The following is a 22,376-nucleotide window of genomic DNA, read 5'->3' as shown; positions in this document are numbered from 1 at the left end:
CCACAGGCATGGCACATGCTCATGAGCTAGTGCCTTATTGAATTAGAAATACAAACCAACTCATCCATGAATAGCACAAAAGTGAAGACACTAATGTACTTTCTAGGGGATTATTAAAATACTTAAAAACACTTAATAGTAGTAAATACTTCTGCTCGTCCGGATACCTCGTCCAAGGACACTGGTGAAGAGTCAGCACTTATTGATGGTACTTCCTGAGGTGCTCAACATTCCAAGGGTGTTCCAGCCTCCGCCCATCCAAAGCTTCCAAATAGTAGGATCCTTGCCTTTTGCAGTTGATAACCCTATAAGGTCCTTCCCAATTTGGGCCAAGTTTCCCGTAGGCCGGGTTTCTTGTTGCCAAGGTAACCCTCTTCAAGACGAGATCCCCTATGTTGAAACGCCTAGGCTTCACCATAGCGTCATATTGTCTTGCCATTAGATTTTTGTACCTTGCTGTCCTCTGCTCTGCATCCATCCTGACCTCGTCCATAAGGTCAAGGTTAAGACGGAGCTGTTCCTCGTTTTCTTCAGCTTGATACTTCCTCACCCTGTGGCTCGTCATGTGTACTTCTGCTGGTATAACTGCCTCGCTTCCGTAGGCTAGTTTAAAAGGAGTCTCTCCTGTTGGAGTTCTCGCTGTCGTTCTATAAGCCCATAAAACACCTGGTAATTCATCCGGCCATATTCCCTTTGCCCCTTCGAGCCGAGTCTTGATGATCTTCAGCAAGGATCGGTTCGCTACTTCTGCCTGGCCATTGGCCTGTGGGTGGGAAGGTGAGGAGTAATGGTTCTTCATTCCAAGCTGTTCACAAAATTCCCTGAAGGGTGTATTGTCAAACTGTCGTCCATTGTCAGACACTAGTACTCTAGGTACTCCGAATCTGCATACAATGTTCTTCCAGACGAAATTCTTGACATTCTGCTGCGTAATTTTGGCTAAGGGTTCGGCTTCCACCCATTTTGTGAAGTAATCTATTCCCACCACCAGAAACTTCATTTGCCAAGTTCCAGTCGGAAAGGGCCCCAAAATGTCTAGTCCCCATTGCGCGAAAGGCCAAGGGGCCATCATTGGCGTGAGATATTCTGCTGGTTGTCTGGGAATGTTGCTGAAGCGTTGACATTGATCACATACTTTGACATATGCTTTAGCATCAGCTTGGATGGTTGGCCAATAGAACCCGCTACGGATGACTTTATGGACGAGTGATCTGGCTCCTGAATGGTTCCCGCATGCTCCTTCGTGAACCTCCCTCAACATGTAATTCGCTTCGTCTGGGGCCAAACATCTTAAGAGAGGCTGGGAAAAACCTCTCTTGTATAACACCTCGTCCATAAGCACATACCTGGCTGACTTGACCTTGAGCTTCCTAGCTTCGTCCTTCTCTTCTGGAAGCCTTCCGTCCTTTAAGTAGGACACTATTGGGGTCATCCAATTTTCTTCTCCCTCTATCTGCATCAGTTCTGGAAGGATCCTTCTTTATAGGGTTACCTGAAGGACTATCTCACAACTGCCCCATTATTAAGTCCATCCGTGCAAGGAGAAGAACTGTACTTATACTTAGCGGTGTCCCCACACGCCGTAAGTTCAGCTTTAATCAGAGAAGAGGGGAAAATACAGAAACCGGTGTACTACACTAGCCGGGCACTCAGAGGAGCAGAGGGAAGATATCCGCTCATGGAGAAATTGGCTTTTGCGCTGATAACGGCTTCTAGGAAGTTGAGACATTACTTCCAAGTTCATGTCATCAATGTCATGACGGACCATCCGCTTAAGAAGGCAATGAACAAGTTGGAAGCCGCAGGACGACTGATTCAGTGGGCAGTTGAACTTAGCGAATTCGACATTCGGTACCAACCGAGAAATGCAATAAAGGCTCAAGCCTTAGCAGATTTCATCGCAGAGTTCACTCCAAGTTACGAAGACCTGGGGGAAGGAGAGTACAACAAATGGGTCATCCATGTAGATGGATCATCTACATTATATGCTGGAGGAATAGGAGTTGTTTTGCAGTCGCCGGAAGGGGACAAATTGAAATACAAGGCCCGTCTGCAATACCAGACTACTAACAATGAAGTGGAGTATGAAGCCCTTTTAAAGGGGTTGGAACTGGCCAAATCTGTAGAAGCAGACACAATACTTGTCATGGGAGATTCTCAACTGGTCATAGGCCAAGTCAATGGAACATATGAAGCCAAGGAAGACAGAATGAAGAAGTATCTAAGGAAGGTAGTACGCCTTGTGAAGAAATTCAAAAAAGCAGATTTTGTTCAAATCCCAAGGGAAGAGAATGTAGAGGCAGATACTCTGGCGAAGGAAGCATCTGCGAATGAGGCGTTGGACGATATAGATGGTGTATACTACATGCCAAGTATAGACCTTCCAGAACTGATGCAGATAGAGGGAGAAGAAAATTGGATGACCCCAATAGTGTCCTACTTAAAGGACGGAAGGCTTCCAGAAGAGAAGGACGAAGCTAGGAAGCTCAAGGTCAAGTCAGCCAGGTATGTGCTTATGGACGAGGTGTTATACAAGAGAGGTTTTTCCCAGCCTCTCTTAAGATGTTTGGCCCCAGACGAAGCGAATTACATGTTGAGGGAGGTTCACGAAGGAGCATGCGGGAACCATTCAGGAGCCAGATCACTCGTCCATAAAGTCATCCGTAGCGGGTTCTATTGGCCAACCATCCAAGCTGATGCTAAAGCATATGTCAAAGTATGTGATCAATGTCAACGCTTCAGCAACATTCCCAGACAACCAGCAGAATATCTCACGCCAATGATGGCCCCTTGGCCTTTCGCGCAATGGGGACTAGACATTTTGGGGCCCTTTCCGACTGGAACTCGGCAAATGAAGTTTCTGGTGGTGGGAATAGATTACTTCACAAAATGGGTGGAAGCCGAACCCTTAGCCAAAATTACGCAGCAGAATGTCAAGAACTTCGTCTGGAAGAACATTGTATGCAGATTCGGAGTACCTAGAGTACTAGTGTCTGACAATGGACGACAGTTTGACAATACACCCTTCAGGGAATTTTGTGAACAGCTTGGAATGAAGAACCATTACTCCTCACCTTCCCACCCACAGGCCAATGGCCAGGCAGAAGTAGCGAACCGATCCTTGCTGAAGATCATCAAGACTCGGCTCGAAGGGGCAAAGGGAATATGGCCGGATGAATTACCAGGTGTTTTATGGGCTTATAGAACGACAGCGAGAACTCCAACAGGAGAGACTCCTTTTAAACTAGCCTACGGAAGCGAGGCAGTTATACCAGCAGAAGTACACATGACGAGCCACAGGGTGAGGAAGTATCAAGCTGAAGAAAACGAGGAACAGCTCCGTCTTAACCTTGACCTTATGGACGAGGTCAGGATGGATGCAGAGCAGAGGACAGCAAGGTACAAAAATCTAATGGCAAGACAATATGACGCTATGGTGAAGCCTAGGCGTTTCAACATCAGGGATCTCGTCTTGAAGAGGGTTACCTTGGCAACAAGAAACCCGGCCTACGGGAAACTTGGCCCAAATTGGGAAGGACCTTATAGGGTTATCAACTGCAAAAGGCAAGGATCCTACTATTTGGAAGCTTTGGATGGGCGGAGGCTGGAACACCCTTGGAATGTTGAGCACCTCAGGAAGTACCATCAATAAGTGCTGACTCTTCACCAGTGTCCTTGGACGAGGCAAATCCGGACAAGATCCAGGCTATATTGAACATGGAGCCACCGAAGAATATCAAAGAAGTCCAATCCCTCACAGGACGAGTTGCCGCCTTGAACAGGTTTGTTTCGAAAGCCACAGATAAGTGTTTACCTTTCTTTAAAGTCCTCAGGAAGGCATTTGAATGGACGGACGAATGCCAAAGGGCCTTCCAAGACCTGAAGGACTATCTCACAACTGCCCCATTATTAAGTCCATCCGTGCAAGGAGAAGAACTGTACTTATACTTAAGCGGTGTCCCCACACGCCGTAAGTTCAGCTTTAATCAGAGAATAGGGGAAAATACAGAAACCGGTGTACTACACTAGCCGGGCACTCAGAGGAGCAGAGGGAAGATATCCGCTCATGGAGAAATTGGCTTTTGCGCTGATAACGGCTTCTAGGAAGTTGAGACATTACTTCCAAGTTCATGTCATCAATGTCATGACGGACCATCCGCTTAAGAAGGCAATGAACAAGTTGGAAGCCGCAGGACGACTGATTCAGTAGGCAGTTGAACTTAGCGAATTCGACATTCGGTACCAACCGAGAAATGCAATAAAGGCTCAAGCCTTAGTAGATTTCATCGCAGAGTTCACTCCAAGTTACGAAGACCTGGGGGAAGGAGAGTACAACAAATGGGTCATCCATGTAGATGGATCATCTACATTATATGCTGGAGGAATAGGAGTTGTTTTGCAGTCGCCGGAAGGGGACAAATTGAAATACAAGGCCCGTCTGCAATACCAGACTACTAACAATGAAGTGGAGTATGAAGCCCTTTTAAAGGGGTTGGAACTGGCCAAATCTGTAGAAGCAGACACAATACTTGTCATGGAAGATTCTCACTCAGACAATTTTCCAAAATACTTGGAACTTCCTTCTCTACAAAACTAACTTCTCCATCGGAGGGGGTTCGACCGGTCTTCTCCGGTCTCCTCTTTGATTGCGTTTCCTTCCTTGCAGGCCATCAACCGTTTCGATAGCCCACCAAAGCCAGGCCATCCACCTTACTGATTCGGAGCGATATCAGTTGGCGCCGTCTGTGGGAAACCGAAGGTTGTTTTGCGACTTTCTTTTCCGCGACAAAGGGTTAGGATGGTCAGGACCAGGTCGAGGGCTACTAGCCCTGGCCGTCAGGGAAGCAGAGGCGCTTCAAGTGATCCCCAGCGTGATCGCCAATCTGCACCAATCATGCAGACGTCATCCGTTCAGAATATGCAATCCATGGCGGCTGCAATGGCGGAATTGACTCGCCAAAACCAGGAGTTAAGGATGGAGATCAGTCAGAGAAGACAGACACGTGAGGATCACGCAGGACAGACACAAGGCCATGGTGACAAAGAGAATACTGAGGTTGGAAGCCAGTTTAGAGGCACCACTTCACGGGTAGTGCCACACTTGAAAGAGGAGATGGACCAAATGAAGAAAGTCATGGAGGAGATGAAGGAGAACATGAGGAGAACTAATCCTATAGAGGATTTGGTCCACAGAACAGATTCTCCTTTTACGGCTTCCATCAATGGCCACCCCTTACCATCAAAGTTCAAACTGCCTTCCCTGGACTCGTATGATGGGACGCGTGACCCCTTTGATCACATTGCAACATTCAAGACGACAATGCACCTCCAAGGGGTCCCTGATGAAATCATGTGTCGAGCCTTCCCTACTACCCTTAAAGGCCCGGCACGAGTTTGGTTCAGTAAAATCCCCCCAAGTTCCGTAAGTTCTTTCGAAGAGTTAAGCAAATTGTTTGTTAACAATTTCATCGGGGGACAGAGGCACAAGCGCTCTTCGTCCAGCTTACTGACCATAGAACAAGGGGAGAACGAAAGCCTACGGTCATTCATCACTCGCTTCAACAGGGAAGCCCTTAGCGTGGACGAGGTGGACGACAAGCTTCTACTGGCAGCCTTCCACAATGGGATTAATTCGGATTTATTTATCCACAAGCTATACGAGAAGGAGCCGCAAACCATGGCCGAGCTCGTCCATTCGGCTCAGAACTTCATGAATGCAGAAGATGCAATCATAGCCAAGAAGAGGAAAAGAGCTGAGAGGATGGAAGCGCACCCAGCTCGACACTCAGAACAAGCCCCTCGTCCAAAGAAGGGACGGACGGAAGATAGAAAGGAACGAGATGGCAGGAAGACAGGTCCCATGGGAAGAAGCCAGAACTATACGCCCCTGAACGCTCCACTTAATCAGGTGCTCATGCAAATCAAAGACGATCCTTCTTTAAAATGGCCAGAGAAGATGAAAGGGGATCCCAACAAGTGCAATAAGAACAAATATTGTCGCTTTCACAGGGACCATGGGCATGACACGGATGAGTGTTATGACCTAAAACAGCAAATTGAGAACCTTATCAGGCAAGGAAAGTTGAAGCACTTTGTTGGAAGGGATCGTACAGATGAGAAGCTGAAAGGCAAAATGGAGGAATCATCCCGGCCCCCACTTGGAGAGATAAGGATTATCGTTGGAGGGAACCTGATGGGGCGATCTTCCAAATCGAAGAAGACGTATCTCAAAGCGGTACAAAATGTCCAGCTCTCTGGACGACCACCAAGGACGAGATTAATGGACGAGCCAACCATTTCCTTCACCGATGAAGATGCTGAGAGGATCCATCACCCGCATGACGATGCGATCGTTATTACACTGCTCATTGCAGATTATACAACCAGAAGAGTGTTAGTTGATAATGGAAGTTCAGCAGACATATTGTACTACCCCGCCTTCCAACAGATGAGGCTTGGACGAGATCAACTTCGTCCAGTATGCTCACCGCTGATAGGATTTGGAGGAATGAAGGTGCAGCCCGTGGGTACCATTACATTACCAGTGGTGGTAGGGTCATACCCGCAACAGATAACCAGGGAAGTCAATTTCCTTGTGGTAGACTGTACTTCTTCATACAATGCCATCATCGGAAGACCCACTCTTAATAGTTGGAAGGCGATAACCTCAACCTACCATCTATCAGTCAAATTCCCTACGGAGTACGGGATAGGACAAGCACAAGGAGATCAGTTGGCAGCTAGAGAATGCTACTTAGCCATGATGGCTTTGGACGAACAGATGCAGACAATGAGCATCGAGGAGAGAAGAGTTATTGCAGAGCCCACGGAAGTGTTGGAAGATGTTCTTTTGCAAGAAGATGATCCTGAGAAATTTACCAGAATTGGAACAGGTATGAAGGAGAAGGCAAGAGAAGACCTCATCCAGTTCCTGAGAAAAAGTATTGACGTTTTTGCATGGAGTCATGACGACATGCCAGGAATCGACCCAAGTGTGATCACTCATCGATTGAATGTATACCCCTTTTTTAAGCCTATCCGTCAGAAGAAGAGGGTATTCGCTCCCGAGAGGGACAAGGCAATCAAGGAAGAGGTTCAAAAACTAACCACGGCAAAGTTCATTAAGGAAGTCTATTACCCGGACTGGTTAGCCAATGTGGTGATGGTGAAGAAAGCTAATGGAAAGTGGAGAATGTGTGTAGATTTCACTGACTTGAACAAAGCATGTCCCAAGGATAGTTATCCTCTGCCACGCATTGATCAATTGGTGGACTCTACTGCTGGCCATCAGTTGCTGAGCTTCATGGATGCCTTCTCAGGATATAATCAGATCAAGATGGATGAAGCCGATCAGGAAAAGACTTCCTTCATCACCAGCCAAGGCTTGTTTTGCTACAAAGTGATGCCCTTCGGCTTGAAGAACGCAGGGGCAACTTATCAAAGGTTAGTGAATCATATGTTTCGTCCACAAATAGGACGGAATGTGGAGGTTTATGTCGACGACATGCTTGTGAAGAGCATAGACGGGGGAAGCCATCTAGACGACCTACAGGAAACCTTTGAAACACTTCGGCGATATAAGATGAAGTTAAACCCAAGCAAGTGTGCATTCGGAGTATCGTCGGGAAAGTTTCTGGGGTTCATGGTCTCGCAAAGAGGAATTGAGGCAAATCCGGACAAGATCCAGGCTATATTGAACATGGAGCCACCGAAGAATATCAAAGAAGTCCAATCCCTCACAGGACGAGTTGCCGCCTTGAACAGGTTTGTTTCGAAAGCCACAGATAAGTGTTTACCTTTCTTTAAAGTCCTCAGGAAGGCATTTGAGTGGACGGACGAATGCCAAAGGGCACATAGTAATGTCTCTGGCCATTTTAAAGAAGGATCGTCTTTGATTTGCATGAGCACCTGATTAAGTGGAGCGTTCAGGGGCGTATAGTTCTGGCTTCTTCCCATGGGACCTGTCTTCCTGCCATCTCGTTCCTTTCTATCTTCCGTCCGTCCCTTCTTTGGACGAGGGGCTTGTTCTGAGTGTCGAGCTGGGTGCGCTTCCATCCTCTCAGCTCTTTTCCTCTTCTTGGCTATGATTGCATCTTCTGCATTCATGAAGTTCTGAGCCGAATGGACGAGCTCGGCCATGGTTTGCGGCTCCTTCTCGTATAGCTTGTGGATAAATAAATCCGAATTAATCCCATTGTGAAAGGCTGCCAGTAGAAGCTTGTCGTCCACCTCGTCCACGCTAAGGGCTTCCCTGTTGAAGCGAGTGATGAATGACCGCAGGCTTTCGTTCTCCCCTTGTTCTATGGTCAGTAAGCTGGACGAAGAGCGCTTGTGCCTCTGTCCCCCGATGAAATTGTTAACAAACAATTTGCTTAACTCTTCGAAAGAACTTACGGAACTTGGGGGGATTTTACTGAACCAAACTCGTGCCGGGCCTTTAAGGGTGGTAGGGAAGGCTCGACACATGATTTCATCAGGGACCCCTTGGAGGTGCATTGTCGTCTTGAATGTTGCAATGTGATCAAAGGGGTCACGCGTCCCATCATACGAGTCCAGGGAAGGCAGTTTGAACTTTGATGGTAAGGGGTGGCCATTGATGGAAGCCGTAAAAGGAGAATCTGTTCTGTGGACCAAATCCTCTATAGGATTAGTTCTCCTCATGTTCTCCTTCATCTCCTCCATGACTTTCTTCATTTGGTCCATCTCCTCTTTCAAGTGTGGCACTACCCGTGAAGTGGTGCTTCTAAACTGGCTTCCAACCTCAGTATTCTCTTTGTCACCATTGCCTTGTGTCTGTCCTGCGTGTTCCTCACGTGTCTGTCTTCTCTGACTGATCTCCATCCTTAACTCCTGGTTTTGGCGAGTCAATTCCGCCATTGCAGCCGCCATGGATTGCATATTCTGAACGGATGACGTCTGCATGACTGGTGCAGATTGGCGATCACGCTGGGGATCACTTGAAGCGCCTCTGCTTCCCTGACGGCTAGGGCTAGTAGCCCTCGACCTGGTCCTGACCATCCTAACCCTTTGTCGCGGAAAAGAAAGTCGCAAAACAACCTTCGCTTCCCACAGACGGCGCCAACTGATATCGCTCCGAATCAGTAAGGTGGATGGCCTGGTTTCGGTGGGCTATCGAAACGGTTGATGGCCTGCAAGGAAGGAAACGCAATCAAAGAGGAGACCGGAGAAGACCGGTCGAACCCCCTCCGATGGAGAAGTTAGTTTTGTAGAGAAGGAAGTTCCAAGTATTTTGGAAAATTGTCTGAGTGAGAATCTTCCCTTTGTCGGGTTCAGACCGGTCCCTTATATAGGGAGCCTGGGACGGTTACTTGTCCAATAACCGTTCCAGGATTTGTGGAAACCAACAACTCCGGAGTTAACTACCTCAACGGATATAAAATTGTAACCGCTAATGGAAGTTAACTTATTCGAAGGGTTTGTTGAAAGTCTAAGTGTTGAGCTTCCGTCTGTCTAGCATAGGACGATTTGGTTCGTCCAAAGATATCTATCGATTGTTCATGGACGAACCTAATGGACGATCATGCCTCATGGAGGACAGTTTATGGAGTGGTGCTATTATTCATGGACGCTTCTTCCTCTTCTGGATAAACTCTGGGATCAATCCTGCGTTGTAGGCTCTGGACGAGCCCGTTGGACGAGCTGGAGATGGGAATTATTTTCCGCTTCTCTATCAAAAGTAATTAAGAATTAAGATAGTTGTCACATCACGTTGGGAAGGTGAAAAAAATGAATGGCTGAAACTCTTCTACATTTCCAATGTAATCACGTGGAGGGGCTTTGGAAAAACACAAATAAAAATAATAATACAAAAACTAAAAGAGAGAAAGTGGAGACGGACAAAAGAAAGAGAAGGAGAAGAAGAAGAAAAAGAATGAGGAGAAACAATAGCAAAGGATGAAGCGTGACCGGTGACTTGTGTGGGCAACTTGCTGCTTCAAGTACTTGGTGCAGCCCCTGCTTAGTCGTCTTCTTCTTCCCTGTTTATTATTATTTTTTTCTTACCAATTCTTTGGTTCCAAATTTGAAAAAAGTCCAAAGTTATCCATATTAGCTGAAAAAAGGACCATGAGTTTGAAGGGAGCAAAATTTAAAGCTTGTTTTTCTATGTTCTTTTTTTGTTTTTAGGTTCAGATTCAAAGGGAAGTAGGGAACCATGAGAAGCAGTCTGAACACAGTTCTCAGAATCGTGCGGTTGGACCGCAATTCGAACGATTCCCTGCTTTTTTGACATAGACCGATTCTTAAGACTAAAAGAACCGTGTTTGTGAGAGGTTTATGGTTAACGCAGTCGGACTGTATGGTCCGGTCCAGGTTTAAAAACCTTGCTTTTGAATAATATCTTAATATTATTATTATTCTTAGAAACTTCAATACAAGAAGAACTCTCTAGTTGAGTTTTAGTCTCAGGCCCAGTCCCAGTCCTAGTCCCATCACTGAGGGAGGAAGAAATGCCCAACTCAACCTGAAACTCCTCCAACTCTTGTTGTATGGCTCATGCAAATCAACATTGGTTTCTAATTAACGATTAACGCACCATGAATTTTGGGATTGTAAATACGACTTGAGCGATTAGAACGAGCAAGATCGGACAAATTAAGTTTGAGAGAGAGGGGAGAGGTTGCACTATACCAAGGAAAAGTATGGTGAAGATGGTGTTGGGACCTTTTCTTGTTTCTCTCTAATATATATATATATATATATATCATATACTATATATAATAACAAAAGCCTTTCCCTACAATTAAGGAGGTGTTGCCATGTAAGAAAAATGTCCATCTAACTTTTAGCCACGTTTACAATTAAAAAATGATAAATTATATTGTTTCACAATCTTAACACTGTTTGATAGTTTCTGAGTATAAAAATAAATAACTGGTTAAAATAAAATTTTTAAAAAAAAAAAAGGCTTGCAATACTAAAAAAAAAAAAATTGTGATACAGAGATGGAGAAGGAGACAGAGTTCATACGGCTGACCATCACCATCATTTTCCTGTCACCGTCCATTCCCTCGCCAGACTTAAGACCACCAAAACCAGCACCGGTAATCTAAAGGTGCATGTAGGAATTGAGATACGGAGATAGAGAGAGAATTACCACTGGTAATTTTTTTCCCTTTCTTTCTTAGATCTAGGTATGAAATATGAATTAGTTTTGAGAAATTTGGTTGGATTGATTTTTATTTAGGTATTTGGGTTACATTTGGTTTTGATTTTAAAGATAAATACTGCACGTTGCACCATTTGAGGGCTTTATATTTTATCCATTTACTATGTTGCCCACACGATTAAAAGCAAAAACACGTTTGAGGGCTTAAAATTTCCTCTGTTCATTCTCTGCCCCAGTTCATCTCTGCAACAGTATATTTTAAAGGTCAGTATACTTTTTTCTTCTTCATATATTGTATTTGTTTTCTGAAAATCTACCATATATTTTTTCCTTTGATCTAGTTATGAACTAAGAAATATGAGTTAGTTTTGGGTATTTTGGTTGGTTTGGTTTTTATTTAAGTTTTTTGGGTTAGATTTGTGTTTTGGGTCTTTGGGTTTTTGTCTCAAAACCAACTCAACCAAAATACCCAAAACTAACTCATATTGCACCAAAGTTTGGATTGTGATGACTGAGAGTGAAGCTGTTGGAAAATATTAGACCAGTTCTAAGAATAATAAATGCTAGCTAACCTAAGAATTTTTAATCCTATGTGATAGGGATACCAAGGGAAGAGAGTAAGCTTCATTCACCCAATAAAATATGATCAAGTTACAAGTATCAAATATTTAATTTACTTTTTAGTTTCAAATAAATGTTGTTAGGAAAACTTTTAATTCAAAATTATTTTGCATGTACTTTAGTTGTTTGTTTGGCCTTTTTTGTGTTATTTTAATACACAAGGAAAACCTTTATTGATCATGCAAATATAGATATTAGCTTACTGGCAGAAGTGCATGCATCTTAACATTCACTTGATTAGGACCCGCTACAAATTAGTATAGTTCTTAAATTTGTTCTTTGTAGCATGCAGTTAATTCCTTTATTTCTAGATTCCTTCATGTCATACTTTCTAGAATTAGCTAATGACATTTGATCCAGCACAAAATAAATGTTAAATTGTACAAATAACCATAGTAAGGAAGTCTCTATTGCATCAGGTAAATGTTCTTTCCAGTGACTACTTTATTAGCTGCAAATTACTACAGCTATTATATTGTTAAGTTAAACCAATTTTTCTTTGGCTGAATTGTTAAATTACCTAAGATTATAATACATGCCAATTATAAATGGCCATTATAGTTTGCTGCTACATTCATTAATTTTGTTAATGCTTAAATGATCAAAGATTATAATATATTACAAATTATTGAAGGAGGCTTTAACTTTCACTCATATATGTTTGAGGTCTGTTAACATTCTACAACACTCCCTTATTGTATTTTTGGAATTAATCCTTCCCCAAGCCAATTGTTGGATTAATTACTTATCATAATATGCGCAACATATGTACCCACCTTTAAGTTATTATTTGAAAAAGAATGATTTGAAAAGACTAAGATGGAATACATAATTAGCGATCATACCAAAGCTTTGCAGGGTGTACATCATTCTTGGGCTTGGGCTTGGGCTTGGGTTTGGGTTTGGGTTTGTTACATCATTCTTGGGCCTCACCTTTTCCCTTACTTTCTTTTAGCCCAAATTTGATTTAATTTTGTTATGTCCGTTGGTGAGCATCTCAGCAGCCCGTTAGGCATTTAATTAATAGCCCGTTGGGCATCAAATCTGCACAGTAGCCGTTGGAGGACTTGTCCTTTAGTTAGCCCACTTATCTTCCTTTAGTTAGCATATAAACCCTACAACACACACTATTCATATATCATTTTTTCTTCCTCTTCTCCAGCCGCATATCCCCTCTGTCTTTGCTCTGTTTTGCTGCACAAAAGTTTCAGCTTCAATATTTTGTTTTAAGGAAAGAAAAGGCAAGAGTAAGGTTGTTCCTAGTTCTTCTTGCTTGAGTGTGTGATCAACTTGAAGAAATTACTATAGTCTAATCTTGGGAGGTTGTTCGGCCTAGAGAGCCATTCACACCAAGTTCTACTCCGGGTGGCACGAATCAACCTTTAAAGACAACGCATTTTACGTGATTCTATAGTTTATGAGATCTTTCTAACTCTATTTATTTATTTTTGTCATTGCTAATTTTTTAGGGTTTGTATTGTTGAATCAAAACTTGTTTATTTAGCCATATTTTCGAACAGTTGCTACTACAATAAAGGTGGTAAAAGAAGGCTCAATGATAGAAAACTCATTGTTATAAGTCTTATTCCCTTCTTCAAATTAATATGGAATCTCTATTGCATGTTGATAGTTAGCTTAAGTTATTTTAATCAAGCTTCACTTCAAAATCACTTTAAATATAAGATGACTTCTTTTTATATTCCTACTGATGGTAACATAGATTTTCAAAAGGTTTTTGATCTACTCTTGGAAATTTTTGAAACTAAAAAGTTAAACCCAGATAGGATGGTGAAGATAGTTTTCATGTTTAGCAATATGGGATTCCAGTAGAAAGGGGATAAGATATTTCTGAAGATTGTGCTTTGGATTGCTAAATGTGGTTTCATCTCTGGAGGATTTAGTTAAGTCAGTTCCAAAGGCAGAGGAGTTGATGGAGTTAGAAATTTTTGGAGAAGATTACCATGATCTAATTGTATTTGATTGATGACTGTAAAGTCTTCATTATTAGAAAACATACATCAAAGATTTATTGTTGTCAACAACATGCTTATTGTGACATTATTTGTGAACTTGCTTAGGAGGTAGGAGTGAAGCTATATGTTTTTTATTTTGAATCTAAAGAAATTGCTGAGTCTGATTTTGGAACATTGAGTTTATTAATCAGTCAAGTAACAATCCTCCAACTAAATTGGTATATTTTAGTTTCTTCTTCATCATGTAGTTTTTTAGCTTGATGAGTGTACAATTTTATGTATACTGGTTATTGAAAGCTAATCTATAATTTATATAAGATCTTATCAATTTCTTTGTAAGCTAAACTATTATTTTCTTGCAAGTTAAAATAATCAAAACTCATAATAAAACAATATGTTAAAAAAAATACTTTCACTTATTAAAAAAATAAAAATAAAAAAAGAAGTTACACTTATATTGCTTTGGAAACTATATAAACTAGCATTTAACCCGCGCAATGCACAGGATCATTTTAAGACAATCAACTTAAAAGTTATTTACAAAAACACCACACAAATAATACTTATATATATATATATATACACACACACACACACACAGATATCCAAAAAAAACACTTTGAGAATAACTTAAGAAACAGGGTAGTATACACATAGGGCCTGTTTGATACATGTGTTTAAACAACAGTTTTCATTTTTTTTGGAAATATGTGTAGGTGAAAAAGTGTGTGAAAATACGTGTAATGTTGTTTAAAAACTGAAAACATGCGTTTAAGTTGATGTACCAAACAAGCCCATAATGTCTTGGACAATGTTTTTTAATAATTACAATCAATAGATATTAAATGAAAATGGTTCAATCAATCATAGTAAATATAAATTGTATCAATCTTCTCTACAATAAGCTAGGAATCTATATCTATACATCAGATATATTTGCCCATGCAACTTGGATAGACTTAGATCCAAAATTACATCTTTTTCTCTAATTTGTTTCTCTCTTCAATTTCAAAACTGTTAAAAAATCACAAAGCATCTGTTGTTACTATAACCTTAAATCGCAAACAAAGTGAAAAACTGAAAGCAATGGAAACAAATTATTTTTCTCAAGTAGATTTCTTGCATCATATTCAAAGTTCAAAATAACATTTATAATATTCAACGAATGCATTATAGTATACAGTTTATAAAGAAATCAGTAAGTGTGTTTTGTTGTTAGTTTAAATAATACAAAATGCATAATACAACAATACATATAAGTAATAGAAATAAAGAAATGCACTTATCCAAAAATAATAATTAATACCTTCATGCTTCATCTCTAAATCTTGTAAGCCCAAAGTTGTCAACAATCATGCCTTTGAACATTGCGTTTAATCTCGTAATTTCTTCATCGGCTAAACATATCAAAAATATCATCAGCCAATATAAAAAATATTCCTAAACCTAGAAAAGCTTACATAATGCAAGTTCAATCTTGACCAAGGAAAATCCAATAAATAAGAAAAACAAATTAAAAGTGAACATGATATGATAAATATTCTAAGATGGCTTTGTTATAGTTATACACAAAAAAAGTGAATGTAATATTTTAGCTTGGTTATATTTATACATATAAATCATAAAGGAAAAAAAAAGTAACAATAATTAATTTAAAATACCTACAATCACCTTTGTAATATTCACTGGTTACACCTCACCCACATAAGTCAATTTTCTTTTATACTTGTATGTGCACCAACATGCAATTGTTGAAACAATCGGTCACCATAAACCTAAGTATGTCTCTCATCTTCACGTTTGCTTAAACTTTTTCTATCATCCATATTTAACTAAAGAGAAAAATCCCATTAAATGTCAATTCATAAAATTTTAAAATACATATAATAAGAAGGACAAAGTTGAAATCTTACAAACATGAGGAAGTACGTAGTGACTCTAGTGGAACACACTTGAATAACATGACTAACTCTCCAAGATAGCAAAATATTATAACAAATTAAGATGCACCAAATATGAAAAGAGCAAGAAACTAAATTCATAAAAATGGATAAATAAGAAAGGATAATGTATTAAAATTTAAAACAACAATTCCATAGCAAAAGAGTAAAGGTTTCTTCAAAATTGTTCATATTATTAAACTCTTGTCTCAAAGGAAACAACAATTTCTGAAAGTTTTATTGATTCAATTCTTTTAAAGAACAGGTGGAATTATATTAAATCAGATAAGGTAAGTTTAAAACCTTAAATTACAATTTGTAAGTTCTCCTGTTGCCACTCTTTCTCAATCTCTAGTACACAGTTGCAATGTTTGAATTTCCCCATCTATTGAAGAATATAAAATGACTAAAGTTCCTTGCAACTGGTATACCTTCTGTCTAGTTCTATCTAGCATGTGATCTTTCTACACTTGTTTAGGAAATTCATGTTGTTCTTTACTTCAAATGATCATTAAGGGATGCAAATGCAAATAAAATCATTGTTTGCTTAAGCTTTGAGACCAACTTAAGTAGATAGCCATTTGTCTAAACCTACATTAGAATGTTAACAATTCAATAGCAAAATAACAAAAGGCTTACAAAGAGTACTTGACTATTGAGGATCACACCAAACTGACTTTAAATCTCTGAAAGCAGAATCCCAGGCTGGTTATGATTTTTCCCTTTTTTTGCACACTGAATTTGCACTTCACTTTTGGTCATTAGGGGAAAAAAATAGCAATGTTGCAGTGCTTATAATTTTCATATGACACTGACAAACTTTGTGAAAAATTAGGACGCTGAGAAAGCATTGGTTTCATAAGTAATCTAGCTTATTTTATATAAAGACATGCCTCCCACATAATGCAAAGACCAAATTACATGCAGAGAAAAGGCACAACTGACATTGTATTAGCAAATAAGATTTAGCTAACCAACTCCAAAACTCAACCACCACAAAACAGGTTCCAAAAAAATAGCAAATTGCCATATGACATCAGAGAAACAGTTGATCTATTTACAAAAAAGGATTCTTTCACACACAGAAATAATCATTGAGTAAAATGCATTGGAGAAATGAACAAACAAAATCTGAAATTACTGAAGGATCAAACCTCATCCAATCAACCAAAACTAAATCAAGAACAAAAAAAAGAATCAAGTAGGTATCTAACATAGCGTTAATGAAAAATATTGATTTTACACCAGACAAAAATTGTATTCTTTGTAATAGGTGCAGATTTTTAAACCCGTCGAAAGTAGATCTTACACAAAATATTAATAGGTTGTAGATTCTTACATGTTTTCTCAAGGTTGTTCAGCAACCTTTTGTCTTGTCATCTCACTCTAGTATGCTCCTGAGTCAGATTGAATACTTCCTTAACTTTTCCAGTTGTCATAACTATAAATTTTAATGAACTTTAATCACATAGCATTCAAATTAACACCCATTTAGGCCATGTGCAATTGTTAACCACTCTGGCAGCAAGAAATAAGATTTATCCAGTTGTTGCTATTAAAGTGAGATTACGGAAATAACTTTAAAAAAATTCTCGACCACTCTGACAAACCTTACACTTAAGTACCACCAAAGAGCATGTTGTTAGGAAGGACCTGGACCTCTTCTTTTGCTGCCAGGAAATAGCATTCTTGTACCCAAAATTTAGCTCTTTAGGACAGATAAAAGTTAACCCACCACTCGACCAAATCTTTAAGATCCACAAAATATGAAGCCACCAACTAAGAATGTGTTTGTTTCAAAGTTTTGGCCGATTGAAGACTGGCTTAGGTCACTATAAGAAGAATAGACCCCAAATACAGGTTGTGTCCAAGTATCCTTGACAATGCAGAAGAATCCTATGCCAAATCAGAAGCTACCAGTGGATTAAAAATTTTAAAATACTAAGCATGCAATGACACGACCAATAAAGAACACCTTTTAAATTCCTATGGTTGTTGCATTGATTAGTTCTAGCTGGATGTATCTTATATTTTGCAAACAATTTTAATACTGTTGATTCTTGAATTTCTATTATTTACTCACTTTCATGATCATCCATCTTCTGAAAAATTTGTGAATTATACGGGTTTATACTGGGAAAGAAATAGCAGACCCTTTGGAATATGGGTTTCAAAAATAGAGAAAAAGAGTAATCTTTAAGAGAAGAGGAAGAGTAGGAGATAAACTTACCACTTTGTTTCTGTATTATTGGAAAATGGGTAATCTTCTCTTGGGCCATTTTTTATTGACAGGAAAGGAGATACCAAAAAATCTGTAGTTCCCCAAATTTGGTGAGTCTTGAATATCAATCATTTGCAATGCTTGCAGAGAAATTTCTAAATTCTTCTCCCCTTTCGTGACAGAATGAGGAGTAAATGAAAATTATGGGAAATTGAAAAGAAAAAAATAGAAATTTGATAAAAGAAAAGGAGGAGATCAGGTTTGGATGGACTTGCCACATTATTTAAACAATAGCATTAACAAAAAAAAAATGAATATACAAATCTGAAAAATAAGAATGAGAACTTATTTTTTTTCCTTAGAACTTTGAGTCTCTCTCAAACAGTTTCTCTTTGTGATTGTGGTTCTGGTGGCCTAAGTCTAGCAAGGGAACGGATGGTTATGACCGGCCTTAAATATTTATCTCTTGGTGCCCTACGAACTCTGTCTCTCCTATCTCTGTATCTCAAGCCTTTCGAGTTTCGATTGCATTTTAAGTTTTTAACTCAAATAACTAAATCTAAAGCAATCCAACCAAAAAATTCAAACCTAAATGATATTTAATCCCCAGATTTGAAAAAGAGAAGGAAAAAAAAACAAAAAAACAAAAAACAAAAACTTTACTGGTTATGGGTATACAGCAAAAAACCTAAAATAAATATCAATGCAACATTCAATCATATACTTATTTAATCCCAACGATTTCGTTAAGATTAGAAACAGGAGTACCCAAACTAAAATCAATATTTTAGTGATTTCTGTAATCTAAAAAAACAAACAAAAAACAAAAACAAAAGCAAATATCTAAAATTGAGAAAACAAACATTTTGATAGAGAATCCAAAAACCCAAAACAAAAACAAATCAAATCTAAACCTACCCAACAAAAAAACTCAATTAAAAGTAACGTTTTATACCCAAACCCACAAAATTGAGAAAAAAAATGTACCATTGTCGATGTTGGTTCTGGCGATCTGGTGGTCTAAATCTGGCAAGGATCGGACGGTGATGGGGAAACTGATGGTGGTGGCCAGCCTTAGATATTTCTCTCTTCGCCGGTAAGAAGTTCCAGAAAAATTCAATGCGTACCTTCCGAATATGGAGTGAAGGGGATTGTTTTTGCTGTTCAGTGAATGGTTCCGACGAACTCTACTATCTTTCCCTCTTGATTGTAATGCACAATGAACTCTCTTTCTCTTGACGCCTTAGGAACTGTGCCTCTTTCTCTGTTTCTTTCTCCGTGTCCCCGCCCTCATCCCCTCTCTCTATTTCTTTTTTTTTTTTGATGAAACCCTCTCTCTATTTCTATCTCCATGTAAATCGTATTTTAACCGGTTGACTTTTTTATTTATAAAGTGTGGTTTTTAAACGATGCTGTAGTATTGTCAGACAATGTAATTTATCCTTTTTAACATTAACGTGGCAACATTTTAAGAGTCATTTTTCCTAAGCAACTCCTTAAAGGCTTCTGCTATTATATATAGTATTAGAAAGGTCATTTTTCCTAAAGTGGCAGCACCTCTTTAAAGGCTTCTGCTATCATATATAGTATTAGAAGCATTTGTTACATATTATAAATCTTATTTTTAATCGTGAATCTAACTATTTATGAGGTTTGAAAAAATTAACTTCAAGAGAACAGTTTGTTTCCCATCACTTTAAGATTTATATTTTGTTTGCTTTAAAAATCTTGTGCAATGCACGGGTTACAAGCTAGTATAATATAAAAGTGAAATATTTTACATTTTTTTTACTACTCCTTATTGTGCCCTGTGGCTACATAATACATTTAAAAAAACTGAACAATTGTGCCTTTTCATTTTTCAATAGGCACATTTTCAGTCAATAGACACTTTTTCATTTAATAAACATATTTTTTGTCAATAGACATTTTAATTCAATAAGCACTTTTTTCGGTCAATAGGCACCTTTTGATATATCAAATATGAAGGTTTATGACCTTTTAATAGACACCTTTTGGTATATCAAATTTGAAGGGTTATGACTTTTCAATAGGCACCTTTTGGCATATATATTACAACATATCTTATATATACCTATATATACAACACAAACTAAACTAGAGACACAACATTCTGTTTTTTATTCCTTCCCAAAAAAAAAAACTAATAAATAAAACAACATTATTTTCTTTTGCCTAACTAATAAAACTATATATACAACACAAACTAAACTAGAGACACAACATTCTATTTTTTATTCCTTCCCACAAAAAAACTAATAAATAAAACAACATTCTTTTATTCTGCCTAGGTAATAAAACTTTGTGCTATTTTTTGCAATATCTTTTTTTATTTATTTTAGTTTCATGCATTTTTGCTTACTACTCCAACTCAAAAATAATGGGTTTTTTTCCCCCTAAAACTCATTAAGTAGCTATTTCCGTACATTGCACGGGTTAGCAACTAATATAATATAAAAGCGAAACGTTTGACTTTTTGATAATCACTCCTGTACCTTTTTAGACCCCTTAAAACACAATTGGATTAACCTAGTTAATTAGCCAAGTGGTTACTTAGTCCAAATTTCAGATCTAAGTTAACACACAATCATATAATCATATCAATGTAAAGTGCAGAATATAAAGAACACAAAGATATGATGACCCAGGAAACCACATCAGTAAAAACCTGGGGAGGATTTAACCTAACTATTCTCAAGGTAAACTTGAATCCACTATGAAAGAATCGAAGTTTTACAATAACGATTTAAACCACTAACATCTTATTGCTACCCACCAGTAAAAAACTTACTGACACGACCACGTGACAGCTTCGAGACTACGGACTCCTTCTTTCTTGGATTCCGCAGCAAGTACAAGCACTCCTGCTTATGTATCTTTAAGCTTTTATTACAACAACTGAATGATCATTAAGCTCTCAATGAAATCTCCTTCTTGATAATCCTAAGCATGTGTGAAGGCAATCACCTCTTAGATCTCACAAGAGATTCACACACACAGCAAATAGAGCAACCTCAAAAACGTGGCTAGGGTTTCCCGTTTATACTTAGGGTAAAACATAAAACCCTACACGTCATATAAGTTTAGGGCTGAGTTGGAAATTCTACAGAAAAAAACATTCTGCCTGACTTTCAATCGGTTGAACCTAATTCTCGATCGATCAAGCCAGACTGAATTGCACAATGAATTCTGCAGCAGCTCGATTCCAACTTTACATAAAACACATACTTTGAGCAAGTCTAAACAATACTATAAAACTTGTTTCGATCATGGTTTGCCAACAATACAAATTAGAGTTCTAATACACTAGTTCCTAAGTACTTAGAACCTAACAACTCCTTATTGCACCACATAGGTACATAAATTTATGCCACCTATACATTTAAAACACTGAACAGTTGTACTTTTTCATTTTGCCAATTTTTTTGAATCTTTAAGCAATCATTTGGAAGGTGGAAAGAGTATAAGGGAAAAAACCATGTTTTGCAAAATAGTAACCAACCATTATTTTTTGGCTTCTGCTCCATATCCATTTTATAACAATAATGCCACAATGTTCTCCACAAAAAATAAGAGCATTAGCATATCCATTTTATAACAATAATGCCACAATGGTCTCCACAAAAAATAAGAATATTAGCATTGGGGTGTAAACCTCTAGTTGCTATTTTACAACCAAAACCTCAAAAAACATGCTCCATCCGAGTATGGGTTCCCATAATTTTTTACAACCGGTGAACAATTGGTTCTTATATATAGAACCAATTGTTCCCTTGGATGTAAACACAAATAATATATTATATTCAATTTTTTTTCTCTCTTTCTCTCTCACTTTTTCTCTCTTTTCTTTTTCTTTTCTGCACTTCTCCTTTCTCTCTTCTACCTCAATGCCTCTCACTCTCCGAATCTCTCTTCTCTCTAACCTTGTGGTTGTCTTTTAGGTGAATCTCTCTTCTCTCGGTACTCGATGCTCTTTGTAGTTGTTCAGGTACAGGTATGTGATTATTTTGACTGATTTGGGTTTGCAATGGGTTGATCTAGTATGGGATTGCTCTTTGTGGGTTGTTTTGGTATGGGTATGCTTTTCGTGGGTTTGCAATGGGTCACAGTGGTAGTAGACCAGTGGTGGTAGTTCAACCGATTTGGGTTTAGGTTTGGGTTGGGCTAATTCGGAGTGGGGGTTGAGTTGATCCGGAATGGGTTTTGGTGTGGTTGTTTTGGTGGTGGGTTTCGTTGGTGGTTGGGTGGTTGAGATTTTTTTGTTGATGTGGGTGGTGGTGGTGGTGGTGGGCTATGGGGAAGGTGGTTGTGGGTTTTTTTTTTTTTTTTTTTTGTGGTAAAATGGGTTTGATTTTGGGATGGGTATTGACTATGGTGATGATGGGTGGTGGTGGCAATTTTTTTGGGTAATTTTGGTGGTGAAGAATTGGTGTTTATGTCTAAGTCTTGGTGGAAGGTGGTTATGTGGGCTT

At 39.0% G+C, this 22,376-nt stretch overlaps 1 protein-coding gene and 1 long non-coding RNA gene across 8 annotated transcripts; one reads left to right on the top strand and one right to left on the bottom strand.

Moving 5' to 3' along the window:
- Nucleotides 1-1,678: 1,678 nt before the first annotated feature.
- Nucleotides 1,679-4,210, top strand: LOC115950044. The gene is made up of 3 exons (XM_031067296.1): nucleotides 1,679-2,217; nucleotides 2,284-2,959; nucleotides 4,010-4,210. The coding sequence occupies exons 1-3, from the start codon at nucleotides 1,679-1,681 to the stop codon at nucleotides 4,208-4,210; spliced, it is 1,416 nt and encodes a 471-aa protein (XP_030923156.1).
- An 8,340-nt stretch (nucleotides 4,211-12,550) lies between these two features.
- Nucleotides 12,551-19,218, bottom strand: LOC115950563. 7 transcript variants are annotated; one of them, XR_004083081.1, is made up of 6 exons: nucleotides 18,871-19,218; nucleotides 17,893-18,053; nucleotides 17,273-17,558; nucleotides 17,002-17,103; nucleotides 15,029-15,119; nucleotides 12,551-12,943 (listed from the first exon to the last, which is right to left on the bottom strand). It is a non-coding gene; the product is annotated as an uncharacterized LOC115950563 (long non-coding RNA). The 7 variants fall into 7 exon arrangements; XR_004083075.1 differs by having other exon boundaries at nucleotides 17,002-17,575; XR_004083076.1 differs by having other exon boundaries at nucleotides 17,002-17,558.
- Between the last annotated feature and the right edge of the window lie 3,158 nt (nucleotides 19,219-22,376).

The sequence above is a fragment of the Quercus lobata genome, chromosome 6 (genome assembly GCF_001633185.2).
Source record: "Quercus lobata isolate SW786 chromosome 6, ValleyOak3.0 Primary Assembly, whole genome shotgun sequence".
NCBI lineage: Eukaryota > Viridiplantae > Streptophyta > Magnoliopsida > Fagales > Fagaceae > Quercus > Quercus lobata.
The sequence above is the reverse complement of the archived record's forward strand: the minus strand, read 5'-3'. Positions and strand labels throughout refer to the sequence as shown.